This window comes from Manis pentadactyla, chromosome 4 (genome assembly GCF_030020395.1).
Source record: "Manis pentadactyla isolate mManPen7 chromosome 4, mManPen7.hap1, whole genome shotgun sequence".
Taxonomy (NCBI): Eukaryota; Metazoa; Chordata; class Mammalia; order Pholidota; family Manidae; genus Manis; species Manis pentadactyla.
This window is the reverse complement of record NC_080022.1, coordinates 124,655,444-124,677,896: the sequence shown is the minus strand read 5'-3', so window position 1 is coordinate 124,677,896 and position 22,453 is coordinate 124,655,444. Positions and strand designations below refer to the sequence as shown.

Below are 22,453 nucleotides of genomic sequence, written 5' to 3'. Positions count from 1 at the left end.
AGTTTACTAGATAATTATTTCCACAGATCCATTATTTCCTTAGGGTAATCCTTAGAAGTAGAATGCATAGTATGAACTTTTTGAGGGATTCCATACAACTGGTCTTCCAGAGGGCATATATACATTCATACCCTTCGTCATCCTGCTCTGCAGCAGCTGTAAATGATAGTCTTTTTTTATCTTTGCCAATCCAAAAGGTAGAAGACTCTCTCATTTGGTTGTTCGGATTTGTACTTCTTTTACCCTAATGGTATTTAAGTTTTTATTATGTGTATTAAAAATTTATATATCCTGCTTTCTGTTAGTATTATTTTGTGCATTCACTATTTATCTCTAAGGCTGCTCACATTATAATACTGGTACTCTCTTGTCTGTCATATGTGATGCAATTTCTGTCCTCATTTTTAATTATCCATTAACTTGATTTGTTTGGGACATAGAAAACTTTACAATGATTAAGTTAAAAATTGTGCGCCTCTTTATCTCTATGGATTCTATTATTTAAGTCATGCTTAGACTATCCTTCTTAAGTTTATATTTTCTATTAACTCACTTAAAATTTTTAATCCACCTGCAATAAATTTTAGAGTAGTGTGAGGTACAGACATATTTTTCCTCCCCAGTGAGAATTTAGTGATCTTTACACTGTTTTTAATATAAGCACTCTTTTCCCTACCAATTTAACATGCCACCTTTATCTAAATATGCTAAGTACGTATGTATTCTTTCGTCTTCTCTTAGACTTTTCATTCTGTTCCAATCATCTTGATATCTATTCTTGGGCAAGTACCACCAAGTTACTTTAACTATTGGAGCTTTACAGTGTATTTTAATACTTTAGTGGAGAGGCCTGACTTACTCCATTTTATTTTCTAACTTTTCTCGGCTTTTTATTCCTAGCAAGCTTTGCAATCATTTTATGAGGTTCTGTGGATTAGGTACATAGAATTATGTTACAGCTATAGATTATACTGGAGAGAATGAACACCTTCACAGTATTATTTCTCCTAATAGAGAGATGAGAAAATAAAACATTGTTCATTTTATTCAAGTATTCCTTGATGTCCCTGAGGCAGAGTAGTGCTCACCCACAGGTCCCAGAGGTCCTGGCGTTGTGGTTATATTGGGGGCATTTGATTAGTTCTGACCGGTGAGCTGCATTGCAGAAACATTTGCCATTTATGATGAGAATGAATTAAGAGTGCACAGCAGTCCTTTGCACTCTTTCTTTCTCTAAAGTGCTGACCATAGAGGTCACATATTGAGAATGATGGAGCCACATGACCGAGGCAGCCTGGACCTTTAAATTCCTGCCTGGAGGAGTCACCCAGCCTGCATTTTTAAGTGAGCAAGAAGTATGTCTTTTGTGTCAAGCCATTTAGATTTATGGATTTATTTCTTACCACAGTATAGTCCCTTAGTCAAGGTTGCAAATGTTTCACTCAGTTTTTGTCTAAGTATTAATATCTATTGTTATTATGATAGGGAAATCTCATTTTGATTTACCATTGTATTACTTCATACCAGGCCTGCAGCAGGCCCGCAGTAGGAGAGGAAAGGAACAGGTCCAGACTAGAAGCTTCACTGCTGGGCCTAAAAGCTTCCAGTCCTGACTGCAGCCCCAGCTCACCCTCAGCTCACCCTTAGCTGGGGCTCTAGGGCAAAGCTCCAGGGAAGTACTTCCCCCAACAAACCCACTTCCTCAGTTTTAAGCTAGCTTTGTAGCTGCCCTGCCTTACTGGGCCCAGGAACTCACTCCACGTGGAAGTGCACTTGAATGCTCCCAGCAGCCTCTGTGTCTGCGCCTGATACCCTCACTCCCAGATTCTGTTTGTTCTGGCTCACAGCCCCTCTCGTTCCAAGTTTGAGGAGGGAAGTATTGGTTGAATTTAGCTTAAGACCCCCTGCTCTTTCTCTCTACACGAATTTCACCTTTTATGTGTCATGAATCATAGATTGATGGGCCTCACCTACACTCTAATTTGCAGAGAATCTTAGGAATTAGAGCCAAATGGGCACTACCTCACCCCACCATTTCAAATGAAAGCATGTGTTCTTTTCATAAAGAATATGGGAGGTAGAATTAATTAAATGCACTGGTGCAAATCATCAAACTAGTAGTCCTTTCATAGATATTTTCAGGGAACTTGGAAAAGACTAAGTGAAAACGCAGATGTTGGTGGAGGGAACAAGTTATCTCCTTCTCTCTGCCCTCCACTATCCTCTGTATGCGGCAGTAGTGTTGCAAAGATTTATATTCCCACTGAAACTTGCCTTAGAAAATGGAAATGATTACAGCCAGTTTCAAAGAATATTTTTCCCTCTGTTGCATAAATCATGAATGCTAGCCAGAGCTCATTTTCATTTGCTGTTCTCCTTTGTGTTCACGTTGGTCCCTGGTTTTCAGACGCCCATTCATACATGGTATCTTATCGATGGAAAAAGTTCTTCACTACTCTGGGGCAAAGTATGTTAAATACGAACATTTTTTAATAAAGCTCAACTACTCAATTTAAATAGCTATCAGATTATATCCTTTTAATATTTTTGGCATTCCAATTGTTTTATGAAGCAATTATATGTACACTAGATGGTAGCTTAATTTGTCTTAAATGCCTTCACAAGGTTAAAGTTGGCAATCCTATGTTGGATACTAAATTATTTTTGAAAATTTTTCTGGTCTATATAATCCCAAGCCCTATAAACCACAGGAATGTATCTTCAAATAGTTTTTCAGCAAATGGAATATTTTCTGAGCCCTTGCATTTCTGGGAATGCCTGCCTGTCCTGTTTAAAGACAAATTGCTGGGGATAAAGTTCTTAGCTCATTACTTTTCCCCGCCTCAAGACCCTGTGGATTCACTTGGGATCCAACTGTTGCAGAGGAAATGTCTGAGACCAACCCAAAGTTTTGCCCTCTTGTAAATAAATTTTTATTCAACAGTTGCAAGACTTTTTTCCACTTACCATCCCTCCTCCCTCCTCAAGGCACTGTAGCACCATTTCCCTACGTGCATTCCACCGATAAAGGAGGTGTGGTGGCTGATGGCTAAGGGGCCAGATTCCAGCATCACCCTAAGTTCAAATCTTGTTCCACGTTTTAATCATCACTGTATCCCTGAACAGTGTTATATGGGTTTACTTGTATCCCCCAGCCCCAAAATACATTTTGAAGCCCTAACCCCTAGTACCTGTGAATGTGACCTTAGTTGGAAATAGGGTCTCTGCAGATGTAACCAAATTAAGATGAGGTCTGTAGGATGGGTCCTAATCCAAGAAGTGGGGGTTTGAACACAGACACACATAGAATACCTTAAGACAACAGAGACACAGACGGCAGATAGTCACGAGAAGACAGAGCAGAGGCTGGAGTTTTGCTGCCACAGGACAAGGAACAGAATGCCTGGGGCTACCAAAACCGAAAGGCAAGGATCCTTCCCGAGAGGCTTCAGAGGGAGCACAGCCCTGCACACACCTTGGTTTCAGACTTCCCAGCCCCTGTGATGGGGAGACAACACACATTTGTTGTTTTAAACCACCCAAGTTTATGATACTTTGTTACAGCAGCCCTAGAAAACTAATACAAACAGATTTCTCAAAGATTATGAGCTTTAATTACTTTATCTTAAATTGTGAATAATGTAAGAATGTTGAGGTAAAATGTGATGTAAGACACAATGTGTAAATTCTGGCACATAAGAAGATCCTAATAAAAGAATAGGCTGATTGTGTTAACATCATCATCCCTACCAATACCTTCCCTCGGTAGCCCTCTCTCCTGGGAATGCTGTCTTTCTCTGTATTCTTGACATTTTTACACAAAGGTTATGATTTTTGTAAAACAGTAATATCATTTTTCTTCACTGTGGAGTCACGGGCCCACCCCCAAAGATTTTTGATTCAGTAGGTTTTAGGAAGTATGAGTATTATTCAGAGTTGTCCAGACATAAGCCCTCATTAAGCATTGAAAACACAATGCAATTTAAGTGGTAGACCTGGCATTAGTATTTCTGTTCTGTAAATACGGAAACTGAGGTCAAAAGATATTGAACCCAAGTCAGAAAATGTAAAATGAAGTAATTTTTTAGGCCAAACTTCAATAACTCCACTAGTTTGATGAAATGTGAAGCCCTAGACTAGTATGAAAAATGCCAGATAATGAGGAGCCTATGACACATAAAACACGGGAGATGGTCCCATTTTAGGATTAAGAACACATGCTTTGGAATCAGGTTTAAGTTCTGGTGTGGCACTTGCTTTCTAGCTATGTGAACTTGGGGAAATCATTTAGCCTTTTAAGGTCTCAAGCTCTTCATCTGGAAATGGGAATAATGCAGATCAGGTTCTCATGAAAAGTGCATAAAGCATTTAATATACAGTAAATGCTAAATACATAGCATTATTTTTATAAATATGCATTGATATTTATTTTAGGAAATAAGTATCTCCATTTTCTGCTACTATCTTAAAGGTACAATGTAGGATCTAAACATGAGAATTAGTAACTAATTTTAGAGAAGACATGATTTCCATGCCTTCCTGGTAGCTTATTAATTATTGCTGTGGGAATAACTTTTCTGGGGTCCTTCTTACTAATTCACTTTCATCAAGTATTCCTTGGGTCTTGGAATTCTGTTTTTATAATATTGGCAGGTTATTTACCAGAACATATAAGAAGCATTTCTGAGGGTTCCTAGTTGCTAAAGGAAAATGTGTGTCCGTGGGTACTCTTGATGGGTCATGATTTTCTCAACCAGGAGCACCTGATAGGGTTTGTTTCCTGCTGCACTTGGAACATTTCGTCCTGTTTTTCAGTAGGCTCCAAGATGCCCAGAAGGGAACAAAGGAAGGAATCTTTCCTGATGTGAGGAAGGATATTTTGACATTATCAGACATTGGGCGCACAGTAAAGAGCAAGCAAAAAGTTATCTGCACAGAATTGCTTACTTCTGTGTTATTTAAACCATTGTGGGTTTATATCATAACAGAAACAGCCACCATATTCAAATTGTTTTTATTTTTGTTAAACATGACATGCCTTTCAGATATCTGAAATGATTTCAGTTGTCTCTTCATATCATCTGTCCTCCGCTTTGATGCCCCAGGTTGCTGGGTTCCAGTTCTACTTGTTGAACTTATCATCCAGGATGCACTGAACAGAAACTAGATGGTAGATTGAGCAGAGCAATATGCTTCATAGCAATAAGCCTGCAGATAATGTTTCAGACTTCATGCAGTGGCTCAACAATTTCATCCAGAAACTGAGCTTTGTTTTCTCCGCTCTGCCTCTCTCAGCGTGCTTTCTTGTCCTCAAGCTTGCTACTTCATAGGTGCAAGACAGCTGCCTCAGTGCTAGGAATTACATTCTCAGCCCAGCTTCCTAAGAATAAAAGATAGGGAATGGCTGAAAGAGCACCTCCCTCTGCATGCTGGGCTCTTTCAGCAGCAAACAAAATTATTCCCAGAAACCTTACCAGCAGGTTTCTCCTCTCTAACCAGAACTGGGCAACATGGCCACTCTGGCTGGAAGGAACTCTGGAAATTCAAGTTGAGATTCCTCTGATTGACTTAAAGCAATCCGATTCACCTCCTGGAGCTGGGCATACTGCTTCCCTCAACAGAATCAGTCTGTTAGTTAAAGAAGGGAGAAGGCCATGGTAGGGAAGAGAATTTGCTATATATGTGGTGTGTTTTCCCACTGCTTTTCTTTTCCTGCATCCCTGACCTGTACTTTTCACTCTTGGTACCCCGAAACTCATGAGTAGGAAGCTGAGATGGAAAGGCACAGCTGGCAGGTTACAGCAGAACTGGAATCTCCGCCTGAGCAATCTTGGATTCTGATCCTACCCTGATGTTGTCAGTCACCTTGGAACCGCTCAGAGATCTGAACAACTGATTCAAGCTACTCAAACTCGAAGGAGGCTGATTTGAAAGCTCTAACCTGTCCACAGAGTGGACCACCTATTCAAATCAGTTGGCAGTAGTCACCTGCGCTGGCTCCAAACTGACCCTTGTACATTGTGCCCATGCGCTGGAGCTGGGAGTCTGCAAGCCACACTCCTGCAGGCTCCCGTCTGGCTTTGCCAAGAAAGGACAGCAGTGAGTGAGAAGGGCCCTCCTCCCCCTACTAACTCCAGGTCTGTAGGCCAGTCCATGAGCCTCACTCTGCTTCCTCACTCCAGCAGCAGCAGTTGAGCCCCGTGTGCAGCTTTCCTCACACGTCTGCTCAGCCAGGTGTCCCTCGGAGATCAGAGGCCCCAGAACGCAGCGTCCTCATCCTCCAAGTTTCTAAAATGTAATACTACTGACCTCTTCCTTTTGATCCCCCAGCCAGGAAGGTGCTTCCTGCAGTTGCTGCCTCTCTGACACCTCAGGGCTCTCTTTTCACCTTTCCGATTACCTAGTTAACAACTTTGTTAGTGTTATCCTTATGCTAACTTCTCTGTTCAAATATGCTGTGATTTCTCCTGGTGACCAGACCTGACTGAGGAGCATTGTCATGGAGACAGAGCCAAAGGCAGGGTCTCTGCCCCCAAGTTGCCTACTACTGAGCAGTTACCTTACTAAGCCTCTAAAGGAGGATAAAGGCAGATCAAAGCCATGTTTATTATTACATAAAAGTCTGGACACATACACTTGGGGGGAAGCCCTAACTCTGGTGAGCAGAACTGGACCTGGTGGGACCTTGTCTGACTGGAAGTCTGGGTAGCCACCTTTTTCCTGGGCCCCTTTCCCATCAGGAACATACCCAGGCCTGTCTTGTCACCACCCACTCCCCAAATCATGGGATCAGGGAAGGAGCCGTCAGGGAGATGGGTAGGGGTGGGGAGTATGTTCCGAGAGGAAAATCTAAAGACCAGGGATCTCACGAGACCGACTCCAAAGAGATGATGTGAAGTTGAAATGTAGTCTTTTAATCCCTTTGACTATCTTTCCAAAAGCTTGACTCTGAGCAGCATGCCCAGTAATATCCATGTTGCACATCATTTCATTAGTGAAGATGCTACAGGTAGAGCATGGGACAGGACAGACAGTATGAGATGAAAAAATGCTGGCCTGGATATCTGGAGACAGAATCACTCAGAGTAAATTAACCTCTCTGGACCTCAGTTTCCAAATCTATGAAGTGAAAGTTGAGTTGCATGGATGTCTAAAGTCTATCTCTACAAATCCTACTAATCTACATTGATTAAAGGACAGAGCTTATATATGGAGTTTCCTAAAGAAACCTATCCAGGAAAACTAAGTCTAATGAAGCAAGACAGTTGCAAACTAAGTCTGATTCACCTTAGAATATGTAAAAATTGTCAATACGAACATATTCCAATCTCCAAAATCATTCATGAGTTGGGCTGTGTGTGCGTGTGCACACACATGTACAAGGCTAGCATTTCCCATGTTTTCATGGTATTTCACAAAATGGGTAGTGTTGAAAATGTTTGGAAAATAGGTTCAACAAAGTTATGACATTTTAGGTGCCTACCTAACATCCATTCCCTACTTACTCAGTTTTAACATGACTTTAATCTGATTTGGGACAGCAGTATGTTGATGTCCACAATGATCGACTCTGACTGACCTAAGCTAATCATAGCCTCCTTTGCATCTATAGGTGGCAAATATCAATGTATATAGCCATGGAACCCTCCTTTCTAGAAGCATCTCCAGAGATTAATTTTCTAGAGAGTATGCTTTGAGGCTACTGACCTAGACTTAGTGAAAAATATTCGACAGATAATTGCACTTCCTGACCAATCAAGCTAGGATGTGTTCATTTTCAAAGCATTTTTCCCAGAAAACATTTACTCTGGTTTCTCTTAATAAATGAAAACCTATGCATTCATTCATAGGTTGCCCTATGCTGCTGAGCTTTGCCCTATTCACATCTTGCCCCTATTTTCAGCAAGGATTATGCGAAGGAAAAATCTGTTGGCCAAGGAGGAACGTGTCTATTAAACTCCTTGTCTATCATAAGCCTAAAGAACTTGGGAACTTATATTTTCTGAGTAGATGAAATACAACATCCATGTAATTGACCTTTTAGATATAGCTGTGATGTAAAGTTAAAAAAAATAAAGGCTGGAATCCAGTTAATTCTCAGTTCTGGTACCAAAACCACCCGCGGTGCTTTAAAAAGAAAATTACAAGTTCCTTCCATACAATCCACACCCCTTCTGATTTAATAAGTCTGGGAGTGGCTTAGACATCTGTACTTTTTAAAGCCCTACAGGTGATTCTGATAGGCAGCCAAAGTTGAAATACTGCGCTTATAAACCACAGAAACTCTGATACTTCAAGATGAGTAGGTGTACAAGGCCATATGGTATGGTGAAAATGACATAGTAACAGGTAGCAAGGGATTTTGATCTTCGTTTTGGAATTCAGCATCTAGGTGACTTTGAGCAGATCATTTAAAACTCTTTGAGCCCTAAACATGTTACTCATAAAGATTTGTTATGGATATGAATAGTAAATGTTTATAAAAGCACTTGGAAATGCAAGGAGTTTGAAAACTTTAAACATAGCAATCAATGTTGTTTTTCTCTTCCTGGACTACCCTTTCCCCTCCTTGTATGCAGGAAAACCACTGTTCCTCAGTATGTTTAAAATATGGTGTTTAAATCTCTGAGGCCTTTCCTGACCCAGCAGAACTGTAATGCATCTGTGTTTCTGCAGTACTTTCTACATTACCCTTACCACACTGACGCCAAGGGCAACTCCTCTGACCCCCTTGGTCTAATGTAAGCTCCTACAGGATGAGGACAGTCAATTTTTTTCAGCATCCTCAGCGCCCACTAATGTTAGCTGAGGTGAACCAAAACAAGTATCCCCTTAACATAGCAGACAGACGGAAATGGCCCTTATAGAACCCAGTTACCTATTTCTCTCTTCTTTTCCAAAAGCTGGATCTCTTTTCTTCAGTGCTACTGGAACTCCAAAATTAAAAACAGATGAAGGGAACGCTGCCAAGATCTGCCCTAGTCATCACAACACTAACGATAATTTATTAGTGCCTATACGTAGTAGGCGCCTGGTTAGCCATTGGACAGCCATTATTCAGTGCTCTCAACCATCCTGTAAGTTACATACTATTATTACTCCCATCGTACCGCCGGATAACTGAGGTTCAGAGGACTTACGTCACTGGCTCAAGCAGGTCAGAAGGCCAGGAGGTGGAGTCAGGACGCGACTACCCATCTCACTCCAGAGCCGGTCTTAACCACTATTTGCACCTCCTTCATCTTCAGGTATTCTGATTCCGCTCCCTGGGGTGGTTTAGGGACAAGCACCCCAGCTCACGGGTCTTGCAGCCTGACAAGCATTGTAGCAAAACTATAACGGATCAGTTGGAAGGTGGAGGTATCGTCCCCAGAACCATTTCCTTTGGGCGACTCTGACACCAAGAAAGATCCCTAATATAACTTTAAAATGCCCGCGCGCAGCCCGCAGCCAGGCCCTGCCCGTCCCACCAAGTCACTGTGCGCGGACGAGAACGCCTGGAAAACTCAGCCTTGCCTTCGGTTATATTGGCCACACCGGTCTCCTTGCATTTCCCAAAAGGACCTCAGGCCTCCGGCCTTTGGCGTAGCACCGTCCCGCCCGCCCGGTCCCGAGCAGCAGCTCGACAACAGTACCGTTCCACGGCCCGCTCGCCGGAAGTGACGAGAAGGAAGTGTTCCCCTCCCACAGGGGGCGGGGAAGGAACATGGCGGCGCCCAGCAGCCGGTGAGGAGAGAGGGCACGGGGCTGCAGGGAGCGACCAGACTCGCGCGTTATGGCCGCATCCCCGCACACTCTCTCCTCACGCCTCCTGACAGGTACTGCACGCGCCCTCGGACACGACTTTGGAAAATTCTCCTCTTTTTGTCACGTGTAACGCCGTGGTTCCGGCTGGTTGCAACCTTGGGAGCCCTTGGCGAGGTCGGCTGGGCGCCGGTGCGGGGGAGAGACGTCTGCAGTGGCCTGAAGCGGAGAGGCCACGGAGCGAGGGTCTAGTTTTGAAGTGTGGTCGCGGTGGTCCACACCGCCTGCGTCCCCTCCCCGGAGGGGCGGTGTCTCGTTCTGCTTTGGGTTTTCATATCCTGGAGGCGGGAGGAGAGAGGACGGAGGAGAACCTTGGGGCTCCACGAGCCTCTCGGCTTAGCAGAGCCTCGGTTCTTTGCCTCTCGTAAATGACAAGGATAAGTTACCGTCGTGAGGACAGGCAAGTGTTTTGCTGTCACTCGGAAGCCTCGTTCCAGTATAAGAGGGTCATGATGACAGCTGCAGAAAGCCTGCTGAAGTCTCCCGCAGACTTTCGGCTTTCTGCGGTCAGCGAGGCCCCTCATACAGTCCTCCGACTTGAAGGGCCTGTAACCACTGTATGTTGAAGGTGGAATGCGTTTCCTTGGCCCTTTGCTGGGTTTCAGTTCCAATGCTAACCATTTCAGAGAGGCCTACCCTGACGCCCTATCTAAAGCAGAGCTCCATGCCCCTCTTCTCACATCACTGTTTCTTTCATGATGGTTAGCACAGTCTGTACTTGTTTATATGCCGGTTTATTATGTTTTTTCCAGTTGGAACTTAAACCTTGTGAAGCAAGGGACAGTTTTAGCCTGGTTTATCCCCGTGTCCCCAGTTCTCCAAACAGTACCTGGTGTGCATTGTTGTCTCTCAGTAATTATTTTTGAATGAATGAAATTTGTCTTGTGGAGGTTTTAAAGAGGAGGCTGAGAACTGTTTTGCTCCCAGAGTTCAAGATGGTAACTAATGGCTCTTGAGAAATGTGTTGCTGGTGGTCCATACTGGAGATGGATAGGAGAAGCCAGGGACTCCCGTTTGGTCAAATCCCAGAATACTTTTCAGGTCTCAGCTGTCACAAGTTCTCTGCAGCATCTGGCAATGTTGAGCACAGTGGCTCTATGAAATTCTTTTCTTTCTCTTTTCTCATAATGTTATTTTATGGGTCTCTTTTGGCCGTTTGATCTCAGGGCATATTATTTGTTTTATGGATTGAGTTTACTCATCTATAAAATGAGGCATTTGAACTAGATGATCTCAAAGGTCCCTTCTGGTTCAAAAAGAGGGGAGGAGGGTGGGAAATGAGGGGGAGTACACATGAAACAAGATTGGCTATGGTTTTGTAATTGCTGAAACTGGAGGAGAAGTAATGGGGGCTCTTTATAGTCTTTTGCTATTGTGTATGATTGAAGTTTTCCATATTGTATATAACTAAAAGGCCTGTGATTCTTCTTGATTTTTTCTTTGTTACCTTTTATGGTTACTGACAGTGAGTGTTCTTTGATCCTAACTCTATCTCTCAATTCTTAGAGAGCTCATCCTTTTTCATTACTTGAATTACCACCTTTTATGGAGGTTATTCTACTGTGCATTCCTCATACTATCTTTTCTGCCTTTCAGTTCTGTATTTTTCAGTTCTCTATAGGACAGTTTTATTTGACTGCTCAGAATTCCCCAGTTCTAGTAAGTGGACTGCGTAAGGTTCATGTGGTTTTTTTGCTGGATAAGTCTTCCAATGCTTGTGTGGGAGGAATTAAGAGGCAGCTTCCTAAAGTTATGAACATAATTGCCAAAAAAATGCTAGTAAGTAGTCTGTACAACCTAGTCTGACCCACTTGGAAGACCCGCTACAGGGGCTTGATATGGAGGCAGCATGGTGGGAAGCGGTGGCAAAAAGGTAAACGAGAACTCTGCTGGATGTCCGGAGGTCATGTCTGGTTTTGCTCCTAAAAGTTCAGAGGATTTTATAGCCATTAAAACATTGCCAGGACCTTTCAGTTATATGTCTGCTCACCTCATTTTGAAAGCCCTGTAATCATGACTCATTGTTAATGGTGAATAATGGATATGGTCAAGTTTCCAGATTTTTTATGTATCTGTTGTTAAGCCCTGTGTATCTTCAAACCTATGTTCACTTACCTAGGGCTGAAATGTCTTTCTATTTCTAGGCACTTATTCATAGAGATTGATATGTTTTGACTAAATGAAGTGTTTTCATCATTTACAAGTACAGTTTCCTAGCTTATTTTTTTTGAATTACGATTCTGTAAAAACTTTAGTTTGACCTACTTAATCTTGAGAAGTATTTTCCAAGATGGTTCTTTCCCTCAGCAAAATGCATTTGTCATCTGACAATGAATGACAAATGAACTCAAAACAGGTTTTGAAATGAAGGCCCAGAATAATAAAACCTTGATGTCTTCTGAACATAATCTTTTAGTATTGAAAAACTGTTATTCCAAAAAACAGTATCAAGGCCAAAAAGGAAAAATATACACCGTAAAAAAAAAATCCAAACAGCAACAAAAATAACACACCTTGAATATCAGAGGACTGATTTCACAGTCAATTTCAGTCAGAGGACTGATTTCATACTTCCTGTATGCGTACATAGGCACCATGTATTCACATAAGAGGAAAGCAGGCATTTCATAATTACTTGGGGTTTGAGGATGTGGGCTCAGGGAGGAACTGACTCATCTCCAGTCGAAGATCATTGCCATACATTCCAAAGGGCAGTGATAGTTCTTCCCACAGTCTGGATAAGCTACGTGGGTGATCCAGTCCTCAGACATTTTATTATTATATGGAAAGTACCCTGGTAGCTGTTGCAGCAGAATTAGTAAAGGAGAGTCCTTGACATCAAGGAACTAACGAAGTATGACAGTAGAAACAATTTGCACTAAAAAGTTCCATAAAAAAGAGCATTGAGTGACAAAGTAGTTGAAAAGAGATAGGTAGAAGGGGGAAAGCAAGATACTGCAAGCAAGGAGACAAGAGAGCCAAGGTGAACTAATTGTGTAATGTGCTTAGTGTAGGATAGTAAGACAATCTCTCTGCAGGGAATCTCTACATGTTTGGGTGAATAAAATGTATTCTGGGCTTCAGGAAGAAAACCACTGGCTTTATGGAACTTGAGTTGGAGAAGAAAGGAAATTACCGAAGTTGGGATGGCTGGCTGGAATCCCTCAACGGTTACCAGAGTCCAAATGTAAAATAAGGGTCGGTATCAGTAGGAATAGGAAGAAGTGGACAGATTTGACCTACATTTCAGAGTTGACTGGACTTGATGTTGTTAGGTGAGGAAGAAAGTCCAGTATGTTCCTGAGTTCTTAAGTAGGTACTGGCATTATCTGCAGTAGGGAGCAGAGTAGAGATAAGGGTGAGAATATAAAGTGTTTGTAAAGATATACTGCAACCCATACACGTGGAGATACTAAGAGAGAATTGGAAATAGACATAATGAACCTAGAAATGAGTTGGAGATTGGATCTACTCTATAATTGCATATATTCAGAGACTGTGTAATGTTTAGAACATGGAACACAGTGCCTTAAAGTGGCAGACATGGCAAGAGTTGACACCATAGGAAACTGAGAAGTGATGAACAGAAGGTGGCATAGAACCAGGGACCTTTAGCATCATGGAAGCCCTGGGAGTAGAGACTTTGTAAAGGTGGGAGAATCTGTAGTGTTGTACTGTTAAAGGCTTGACTGGGATGAGGCCATAATGAAAGCATTCGATTTGTTATTTGAGAAGTTTAGAGGCAGATTAAAAGCCAAATTTGGATATGACAAAAATAGCTTCTTCCTTAGATTAAAAAGAGTCATACTTCATTGAGGACTGTTACCTTTTCCCTGTTAGTTGTCTTACCTAACATGGCCAAAATATTAAAATGAAGTCTATCTTCCAGTTTACATTATTTATTAAGAAAAACTATTCTTATTTTCCATTTTAAAAGTGAGTAATCTGATCTTTTTTATTGTCTTAAAAATATCTGTAGTATGTCAACATTTAGTATAATATAAGCATAATGGCCCTGAAATGAAAAATTTCCATAGCCATGTGGGAGAATTACACTGACTTAGTGAGTAGAACTGATAAATTGTTTTTATTCACAAACCTCGATTAGACCATTCTAAAGTTCAGAGCCATCACACATGCATTTCTGACCACAGTGCCTGGCTTGCTGCCAGGTAAATGTGTTCACGATTTGGTGAGGAGCAGTCATCATCTGAACATCTTTTCCTCTCTCTATCACAGGTCGGGTAGCAGGATGTGTCTGGTATCTAGAAAGGAGAGCCATGCAGGAAGCCCCCCACAAGTTCGTGCATCTTTTCAGGAGCGTCAATAAGCAGTGGATTACATTTCAGCACTTCACCTTCCTCAAGCGCATGGTATGTTCAGACCATCCTTACTCTGATGCTGCCTGCCTTTACTTCCTCTGAATATAGGAGTCTCAGCAATTCCTGTTATAAGAAGAGTTGTAAGAAGTACATTTGAAAAGGACTTTTATTTAGTGTCCTCTTAAGTTTATCCAAAATTTTAACTCCTTGTTTCAATTCTTCTTAACTGAAAGCAGAATATTCTGGTGTTTGAGGTTAAAAGTATGATCTAGAACTTACTGATTAAGTTTTAAGTTTGGAGACAGATTGAAAACTTCTGGCATATATCAGTGAGGCTAAAATTAGGAGAAGCTGAACTTTTATAATACACCTTTTAAAATTATCTTTGAAGTTGTGTGAATACATCAGTCATACAGATATAGTTGCTTCTGCAGTGTGACTCTTCTATTTTCTTACATCAGCAGTGCCTTTAAAAGTCTTTCAAACACATGCACTCTGAGTAGACTGAAACAAATGGAGTTTTTGTAATTTGCTAGGCATTTTACAGTGGATGTTGATAATGTATCTTAATCTTGTAGGCCTTTATCTTGTTTGGCTCCATGGTACTGTGGGCCACATGGCAGCTTACTCTTAATTACCAGTGAAGGGCATTGCTGCTTTCTCAAAAAGAACCATAGAATGGAGAAATGATAGCTAAAAACCTGTGATTATAATGCAAACATGAAAAAATAGCAAATTCATAATCTGAAGTCATATTTGATATTGCCATCTATTTTTAACTTAGAATGCCGACTTAACTTAAAATTAACTTAAAATTTTAATAAAACTCCTTTTTTATTACATTGTTTTTATTACTAATTGTTTGATAAGACATTTAAATATCCAGAAATGTTCATATTTAAAGTGGGGACATCGAGGATAATGGATATTTAGAAGGAAAACTCAAATATGTATTATGCCTTTTTCATGTAAATAGAACTCTAGATTCATTCATGAGTTTGTAATTCTAGCAGAGAACTAGTATATATGATTTCAAGCCTTTGTGATATAATGGCAATTCACTTAACTAGTGGTCAGGATAGGTGGCTCAAGGCCCTGGGCTGCCTGTAACTAACTGGTTGTTGACTCTTGGCTCTGCCAGTTTATTTCCGAGCCAAGATTTCCTTGTCTGTAAATGAAAGAAAGAGAGACTAATAATGATCCATTTTCTTTAACAACTGTTGAGACACTTAAATTAGATTATATTATATGAACTATAAAGTGCCTCACAAATATTAATAGTAGTTATTACTTTGTGCTAGTAAACAATAGAGACTGTCCAACTCAAACTCTTGTTCTTTCCATGGAAACAGCACTGTAATGTCACTTCGCACTGGATTATGCCGTACCACGGACCTGCTTTCTGGACTGTTGCCTAGAAGCATGGAAGGTCAACAGGCTGACTTGGGCTATTGATTGTAGAAAATATTTTCATTGTATTTGGAATGTGAAACTACACTGGGGAAAATTCTGGAGGAGGTGAATAAGAAATAAATTTATTTTTCTTTCAAGGAACTTAAATTCCAAGGATTTTCTAAACCACAGAACTTAATAACCATTGCTGAGGCATTAACTGTCTTCACCATATCTCCCAGTAGAGTGATTTCTATATAACAGACATTCTAAATATTCTAATAATTCCAATTAGTTAATTCAGCACATATTTATCAAGGTGCAAGAAAATCTTTCAAGCACCGCAGAAGTTGAACTGGTGGAAGGTGTTACTAGACAACCGTGTCAGAACATTTGGGCCTTGGCTTTATAGTAAGATATCCTTTTTTCTATTTAGTATGTCACACAACTGAACAGAAGCCTCTACCAGCAAGTAAAACCGAAGCCAGAGCCAGTGGCATCTCCTTTCCTTGAAAAAACGTCTTTGGGTCAGGCCAAAGCAGAAGTGTATGAGATGAGACCCCTTTCACCCACTACCCTCTCTGTGTCCAGAAACCGAAATGAAAAGGAACTGATAGAACTAGAATCTGCCTCAGTCATTGAAGGCTCAGTAGATGTTGGAAAAGAGACAAAAGATGAAAAGCAATGGAAAGAGATGAAGCTACATGTGGATGATTTACCAGGAATTTTGGCTCGACTGTCCAAAATCAAACTCACAGGTACTTTGTTTTCCTTGTGTAGATCCTTACTTGAAATGTTATTTTTAGTTAAACAAAAGCTGATTTTATTACTGCTCCAAAGGGAATACTTTGAAACTGAAGATCCTTTCTTAGCATTTTTTTCTCTTCAATTTGATGGGGATTCAAAATCAAATTTTTGGAATTCTGTTTACACAAACTATAAGTAGCATTGCACTAAATATATTGTACTAAAAATAGGCTCTCTTTTACCTGGAATTAAAGTAGAGTGCATATCCTGCTTCTTTTTCTGTATTTTGTGTTTTTATACCTACCATCCTTTAAAATCACAGTAAGATAGCAAGTCCTCTCTGAGTTCTGAAAAAACAGGGACTGGCCACTGTGCTTGATGCATGGTGACCCACGGGGGCCACTGGGACTTCCAGCTCACTGCTGTGCTTTGCTTAGTGTAGGGCCTCTGGGATTATCCCAGGTGCACGAGAGTGTACAGTCCTCTGAAAAGAGGTTTGGAAACTTGAGAAGGTAGATTCTTGGTCATCCTGTAGGCTGAAGACGTGGTCTCTCCCTTTCTTCTTGGATTAGAGTAAGGAGACAAAATACATGGATGAATAATAAAGTTAAACCAGGTATTCTTTGGGGACAGAAAATGGGAAATAATGTTACTGAGTCAAAACCAGGAAATGAAGGGATGAGACAGGCTTTTGAGAGCAGAGAAAATGAGGGGAAGGTTGATGTTTGTTTTTCAAAGGAATTGAGCTAGAAATACAGGGTAAGAGGAGGTAAAGCAGGTAGCCTCTTACCTCAGTGACCAATCTCACCTAAATAAATCCTTTTTGGGGGGATGACAAATAGACATAGGGAGTTTAACAAAGGGCTGAAGAATCATAGTAAGACATGTAGTGTGACTCTAAGCAATGAGACTAATTCCATGTGGTATCCTTGAAAATAGGTCTCAGCACTTTATGACAGCTGAGCAGGGAACCATCATAAGTGTGCAGAAGTTGTTTTTTTTTCCTTTACACAAGTGGTACCAGTGTCAGGTTGCTGACATGTTCAGAATGACTGCAGATATGAGTAAAAGTATGTCACCCTGGTGAGGCTTCTCCGGCTACAGGCATCAAGAGCGGGAGCGTCTCCCTTCTTGTGCGCCACCTCAGCGTGCCCACCCCAGTGTCTGCCTCCCAGTCAGGTTACCTCTCCTCTCATCATCCCATTTGTGTCAGTGATACCAGCATTCTTCACTTCCCGGTGAGAAAGCTTAGAATCATTCTTAATTCTTTGCTCTCATTCTTCCTTTGTCTCGGGCCTAACATCCAGCTATAAATATTGGGGTCTTTTGTAGTGTCTTTGAGATTTCTCATCCCCATTTCTGCAGCTGCCTTCCTAGTTGGGGTCCAAACCATATGAGGCCTTTTGTTGTCATAGCAGCTCCTGACTGTTCTGCATTCTCCTGCTGGACTACCTTTCCTAAAACGTTGTTTTCATATATTCCTAACCTACTCAAGAGTCTACATTCCTCCACATTGCCTCCTGCCTCAACTCTGCCTGATTTTAAAGGAATACTGAAATCTGAAATGATTAAAGTCCTCCCCAGAAATAGACTTTTTTCCCTTTCTTCCCTGTCCTCAACCCTGCCCTGCCAGTTAGGCTAGGCCTTCCACCCCACCAGACTCTTTCTTCCTTCCTCTTTCATGTCCAGTTAGATCCTTTCAAGGATACTCCACTGAGTCTGCCCTTGGCCCCAGTCTCCCTTCCCTAAACTCGGAATATGACTTTGAAGTCAAAGCCAACCTGAATTTCAGATCCTGGCCATGACGTATACTAGCCAGTGAGATTTTGGGCAGTTCCTTAGTCTTGCTAAGACAATTTCCTCATCTGTAAGTGGGAATATTAATAACTCATTTAAGAATTAAATCACCTAGTACATTTAAAGTGTCCAACAGTATGCCTGACCCTCAAAGGTTAGCTTCTAAATAGTTGCAGGCAAACATTTGATTGTCTCTTTAATGTATGTTTCCTGTAGGATTTGGAGGGCAGCAGTCGTGCCATCTGCCGATGGAGTACTTCCAGCTCTCAGGGCACTGTGCTTCTCACTTGGCAGGAACTTGCTTTTCTGAGAGAAAACTGAGGGCAGCTGCGAGGAAAAGTTGAAGCCCTGTTACTTGGGCACTGAGATTGTTCTGCTTGGACAACAGGAGGCTGGGGGGAGAAAGATGGTGAAGGAAGGGAGAATGAAGACAGGATAGCCATCTTCAGGTGTCTGTGGCTCTGCTTAGTTGAAAGAACAATGCTGCTGATTTGTAGTTCATGGGGCAGGATGAGGAGATCACGTGTGCTGACAGTGGCAGATCCCGTCAGTGGGAGGGAGCTTTTTCAGCAGAGCGATCCGTATTTGTAGCGGTCCTTGTCATTGGCACCATCCAGGTGGAAGCACATCACCTTCAAGAGAAGCCGAGAAGTGGTCCTGCATTGTGTAGTGGTTGGAGCTAGATGATACCCATTAAGTCCCCTTTTAATGATAAGGCTGCCTGCCTTCAGTATTTATTGGGTGTCTACTGTGCACCCCGTTGTGTTAGATGCTGGAGATACAGACATAACACACAGGATTTCTGTCCTCAAGAGGTTGATAGTGGGGAGATTTTGTACATATCCAAATATACAAAAAGAAGACAGGTGTGGTCAGATACATCTGTGTTTCAAACCCAGAGCACTTTCTTAGTACCTGTGTTATATTGGGCAATTTATTTACCGTTAGAGTGCCATAGTTTCTTTACCTGAGAAACAAACAATGGTGCTTACTTGACAGCATCATCGTGAGGATTGAATGACTAATCAGTGTGAAACGCCTGTGTGCCCAGCACCTCATAGGTACTTATTAGCTATAGTTAATACTATTATTACTATATGCATCATTAGGGAAATTAATGTTACAGGTGTTACAGCACATGTATGTGTATGGCAGAGTGGCCACCCAGAGAGGGGCTTGCTGTTTCTTCCTGGAGGGGATTGCGGTGAGTGAGGATTTACTAAGCAGAGAAGGCAAGGATTGTGAGCAGAGGGAGAAGCCTGTGCAAAGGTAGAGAAGCTCAGAAAAACTGTGGGATGCTCTGAGTGTGATTGGGGTCATGGAGAAGAGATGCTGGCTGAGAAGAGTCAGGCGGGGCCATGTTGGCACGTTGGCAAGTATTTCTTGTTGAAGAGTTTAACTCTTATGCCTCAGCAGTGGAAAGTCCAGGAAAGTTTTTGGAGGGACATAATCACCTTGACTTTGTCTTAATTACCCTTTAAGTGGCTTGAAATGACTACTGAATTAGTATAAACTTACTGCAAAACTGTTCAAATTATAGGGAAGCACGTATCTTAAACTGAAAAAGTACCTTTCCCTCTATTTTAAGTAAACCCCTGCTTGAAATGTAGCCTGTGCATGTATAAATATGCAGCATAAAGATAAAGATACGATTATACATTTTAATAGAAATAGGATCATCACACATACACACACACGTACAACACAAGTAGTAGCGAACTCCAACTTGCTATTTTCTCTGAACAATATAGCTCTCACTGGCAATGTTTACTTTACTATATACAATCCGTTATATGGAACTGCCATAATTTACTTAACAAACCCTCTACAGGTAAACGTTTAAGGTGTTTCCAGTTGTTTGCTGTTAAAAACAATTCTGTGGTTACTTTCATGTACTTATGTGAGTTATCTGTAGAATAAGTCTCTGTGTACTTATGTGAGTTATCTGTAGAATAAGTGTTTAGAAATGTAATTGCTAGCTTTGAAAATTTTAATTTTGATATTTGACTTGTTTGTTCCTTAAAAAAGGTAATTTACAGTCCTTCCACTAGCATGTGGGAATCTGATTCCCTCTGTTCTTTGTGCTCACGCAGAGGCAGTCTACCAGTTTTGTCTATTTGATAACTGAAAAAGATTTTTATGTATATTGTCATTTTTAAAGTTTTGGTGGGATTTAGCATCTTTTTCTCTGTTTTGATCATTTGTATTTTTCCTTCTATTCTCTACCTCTTATATCCTTGGTCATTTCTTAGTGATTTTTTTAGAGCTCTTTATAAAGAAAGTTAGCATTTCATCTGTCATACACATTTAAAATGTGTTTTTTTTTCATTTCGCTTCTTCTTTTTACTTTGTGATGTTAGTTTTGTTATTTTATTTGGCCCCACTGAGATGTTCAAATTTATTAGGTTTCTTTTTTTTTTATGCTTCAATTTTCACAACCCTATGTTTATAAAAATAATTCACTCAAGTTTTTTTCTGGTGCTTTTACATTTTTATCATATTCTCTAACGTTTGGGACTACGTCAAATATATTTAAGTATAAGGACCAGGATTGATTGAGAAAACTGATGGTAGTACTGTTGAGCAAGATTTACCTGTTTTTGTAAATAAAGTTTTATGGGAACACAGCCGCATCCATTTCTGTGTTGACATCATGCTATATCTGCAGGGCTGAGTAATTGCAACAGAAAACTGGAAAGCCTGAAATATTACCTGTCTGGCCCTTTAGAGAAAAAGTGCTGATCCTGGCTGTAGAGAATAGATTAGTGGGAGGCAAGGATGATGACCAACAGGTCAGTAGTAGGCAGTTGAGAAATGGCTTGGGGCTGAACTAAGGCTCTGGTGGGGAAGGGAGAAAGGGGAGAGAGAGAAATATTGAGGGAATAAAATGAATAGAACCATAGGCAGATATGGTAGAGTACTGAGGAGGCATAAAATAAAAGGTCTAGGATGTGGAGTTGCAAAGGTTTGGCTACCGTGAGAGGAAGCAGGCATTCTCCAGTCCTCCAGTCCCTGTGCTCTGTGCTATCCTACAGCTGGCCCAGTTCTCTGGAAGAGCATAGTGTAGTGATCTCTGGGCCAGAGTCTGCATTCAAGTCCTGGCTTTTCCTAGTGGAGTGGTGACCTTGAGCAAGTTCCATAATCTCTCTTTTCTTTAGTTTACCCATCTATAAACCAGGGATAACACTACCTGCTCCATAGAGTTGTTCTGAGTATTAAATGAGATAACATTTGCAAGCTACATAGAAGTGACTGTGTGAAGAGTTATACCTTTGTTTCTTAAATAAAAAATAAATTTGGTACTGGGTGCCCCCACAGCCATTTAAATTTGCTGCCCCAGCTCTACAAAAACTCACAGCCTTCTGGTATGAAAGCCAGCATGAATGGAGTTCAGTTTTGGACACATGGAGTTTGAGTTGCCATTGGCAGATCCAGGTGGAGATGCCACTGGGCAGTTGGCTGTGGAGGACGGGAGCCCAGATAGGGCCCTGGGTTGGAAGAAGGAGGCGTCTTCAGAGAGGAGTTGCCCATGAGGCTGCTGTATTGTACAAGGCTGCCAAGGGTCAGCACGTGTGCCCAGAGGGACCAGAGCAGAAGGCCAAGGACTGGACTTTGGGGTACATCGCCTTTTAAGGACTGTGTAGAGTATAACGGAGCCTACAAGGAAATTAATGGTCAGAGGAAGGAAGACAGGAAAAGGCTTTGTCACAGAAGCTGAAAGAGAAGACACAGTACGTGAAGGACATAGTCAGCACTTTCAAATGCAAAATGTCTACTGAGATGCCTGGCTGGAAAGAGGACTTTATTTGGCATTTGGGAAGTCCGTTTCGTCTGGCTGCTAAGTCAGGAAACAATTAGCAGTGTTTCCTCTTAGAGTCTTAAATGAAGTAGTTTAAATAATTAGTTTAACATAATTTCTTAAAGTTTGTTTTCGTAATGTTTATTTCTTTAGGAACAGACAGGAAAGTTTTAGGCTCAAGTGTTTTTCGAGGAGTGCATATCTTTCCTTCATGCTGGCTGTTGTATTGTTTTTCCTTTCTCATACCTTCTAGTGTTGTGTATCTGAATAGGTATTCCAGAAGTAGGGTTTGATATTCAAAGCATGGTGTTTGACCTCTAAAGCAATGATTTAATTACTCATTTAATATTACATACTGTGTTGTAGTGCACATTGACTCCTTGATTCCCACCTGCTAGTGTGCTAAGGAGCATACATGGCACATGTGTTAAAATGGCACTTCCTGCTGCTGTCCCCAGGGATTCAGATCCCAGGGCAGACACCAGAGAACTGCATTTCTGACAAGGATGCTGGATGATCTGATGCTGGTGGCTCTGGCCCACCCTTTGAGAAAGCGAAGTAGGTGTTGTGCAAGAAGAGTGCTGGTCCCAGA

The 22,453-nt window shown here is 41.4% G+C and overlaps 1 protein-coding gene and 1 long non-coding RNA gene across 5 annotated transcripts in view; one reads left to right on the top strand and one right to left on the bottom strand.

Annotated features, from left to right (window-relative positions):
* Positions 1 to 4,997: 4,997 nt before the first annotated feature.
* LOC118932405 (uncharacterized) lies at positions 4,998 to 9,647 on the bottom strand. Of its 3 annotated transcripts, XR_008997149.1 has the most exons (3): positions 9,141 to 9,647; positions 5,475 to 5,628; positions 4,998 to 5,380 (listed from the first exon to the last, which is right to left on the bottom strand). It is a non-coding gene; the product is annotated as an uncharacterized LOC118932405 (long non-coding RNA). The 3 variants fall into 3 exon arrangements; XR_008997148.1 differs by lacking the exon at positions 5,475 to 5,628 and having other exon boundaries at positions 9,141 to 9,639; XR_008997150.1 differs by having other exon boundaries at positions 4,998 to 5,628; positions 9,141 to 9,622.
* A 24-nt stretch (positions 9,648 to 9,671) lies between these two features.
* LOC118932395 (protoheme IX farnesyltransferase, mitochondrial) overlaps positions 9,672 to 22,453 on the top strand; it is a 124,125-nt gene continuing 111,343 nt past the window's right edge. Inside the window, exons 1-4 of one of the 2 annotated variants that reach the window (XM_036925821.2) lie at positions 9,699 to 9,818; positions 12,889 to 13,002; positions 14,044 to 14,177; positions 15,955 to 16,276. In XM_036925821.2, the coding sequence (XP_036781716.2) occupies positions 14,085 to 14,177; positions 15,955 to 16,276 (415 nt within the window). In that variant the 5' untranslated portion in view covers positions 9,699 to 9,818; positions 12,889 to 13,002; positions 14,044 to 14,084. Of the gene's footprint in view, positions 9,819 to 12,888; positions 13,003 to 14,043; positions 14,178 to 15,954; positions 16,277 to 22,453 lie in introns of both variants that reach the window. The other variant, XM_036925820.2, reaches the window with a different exon arrangement.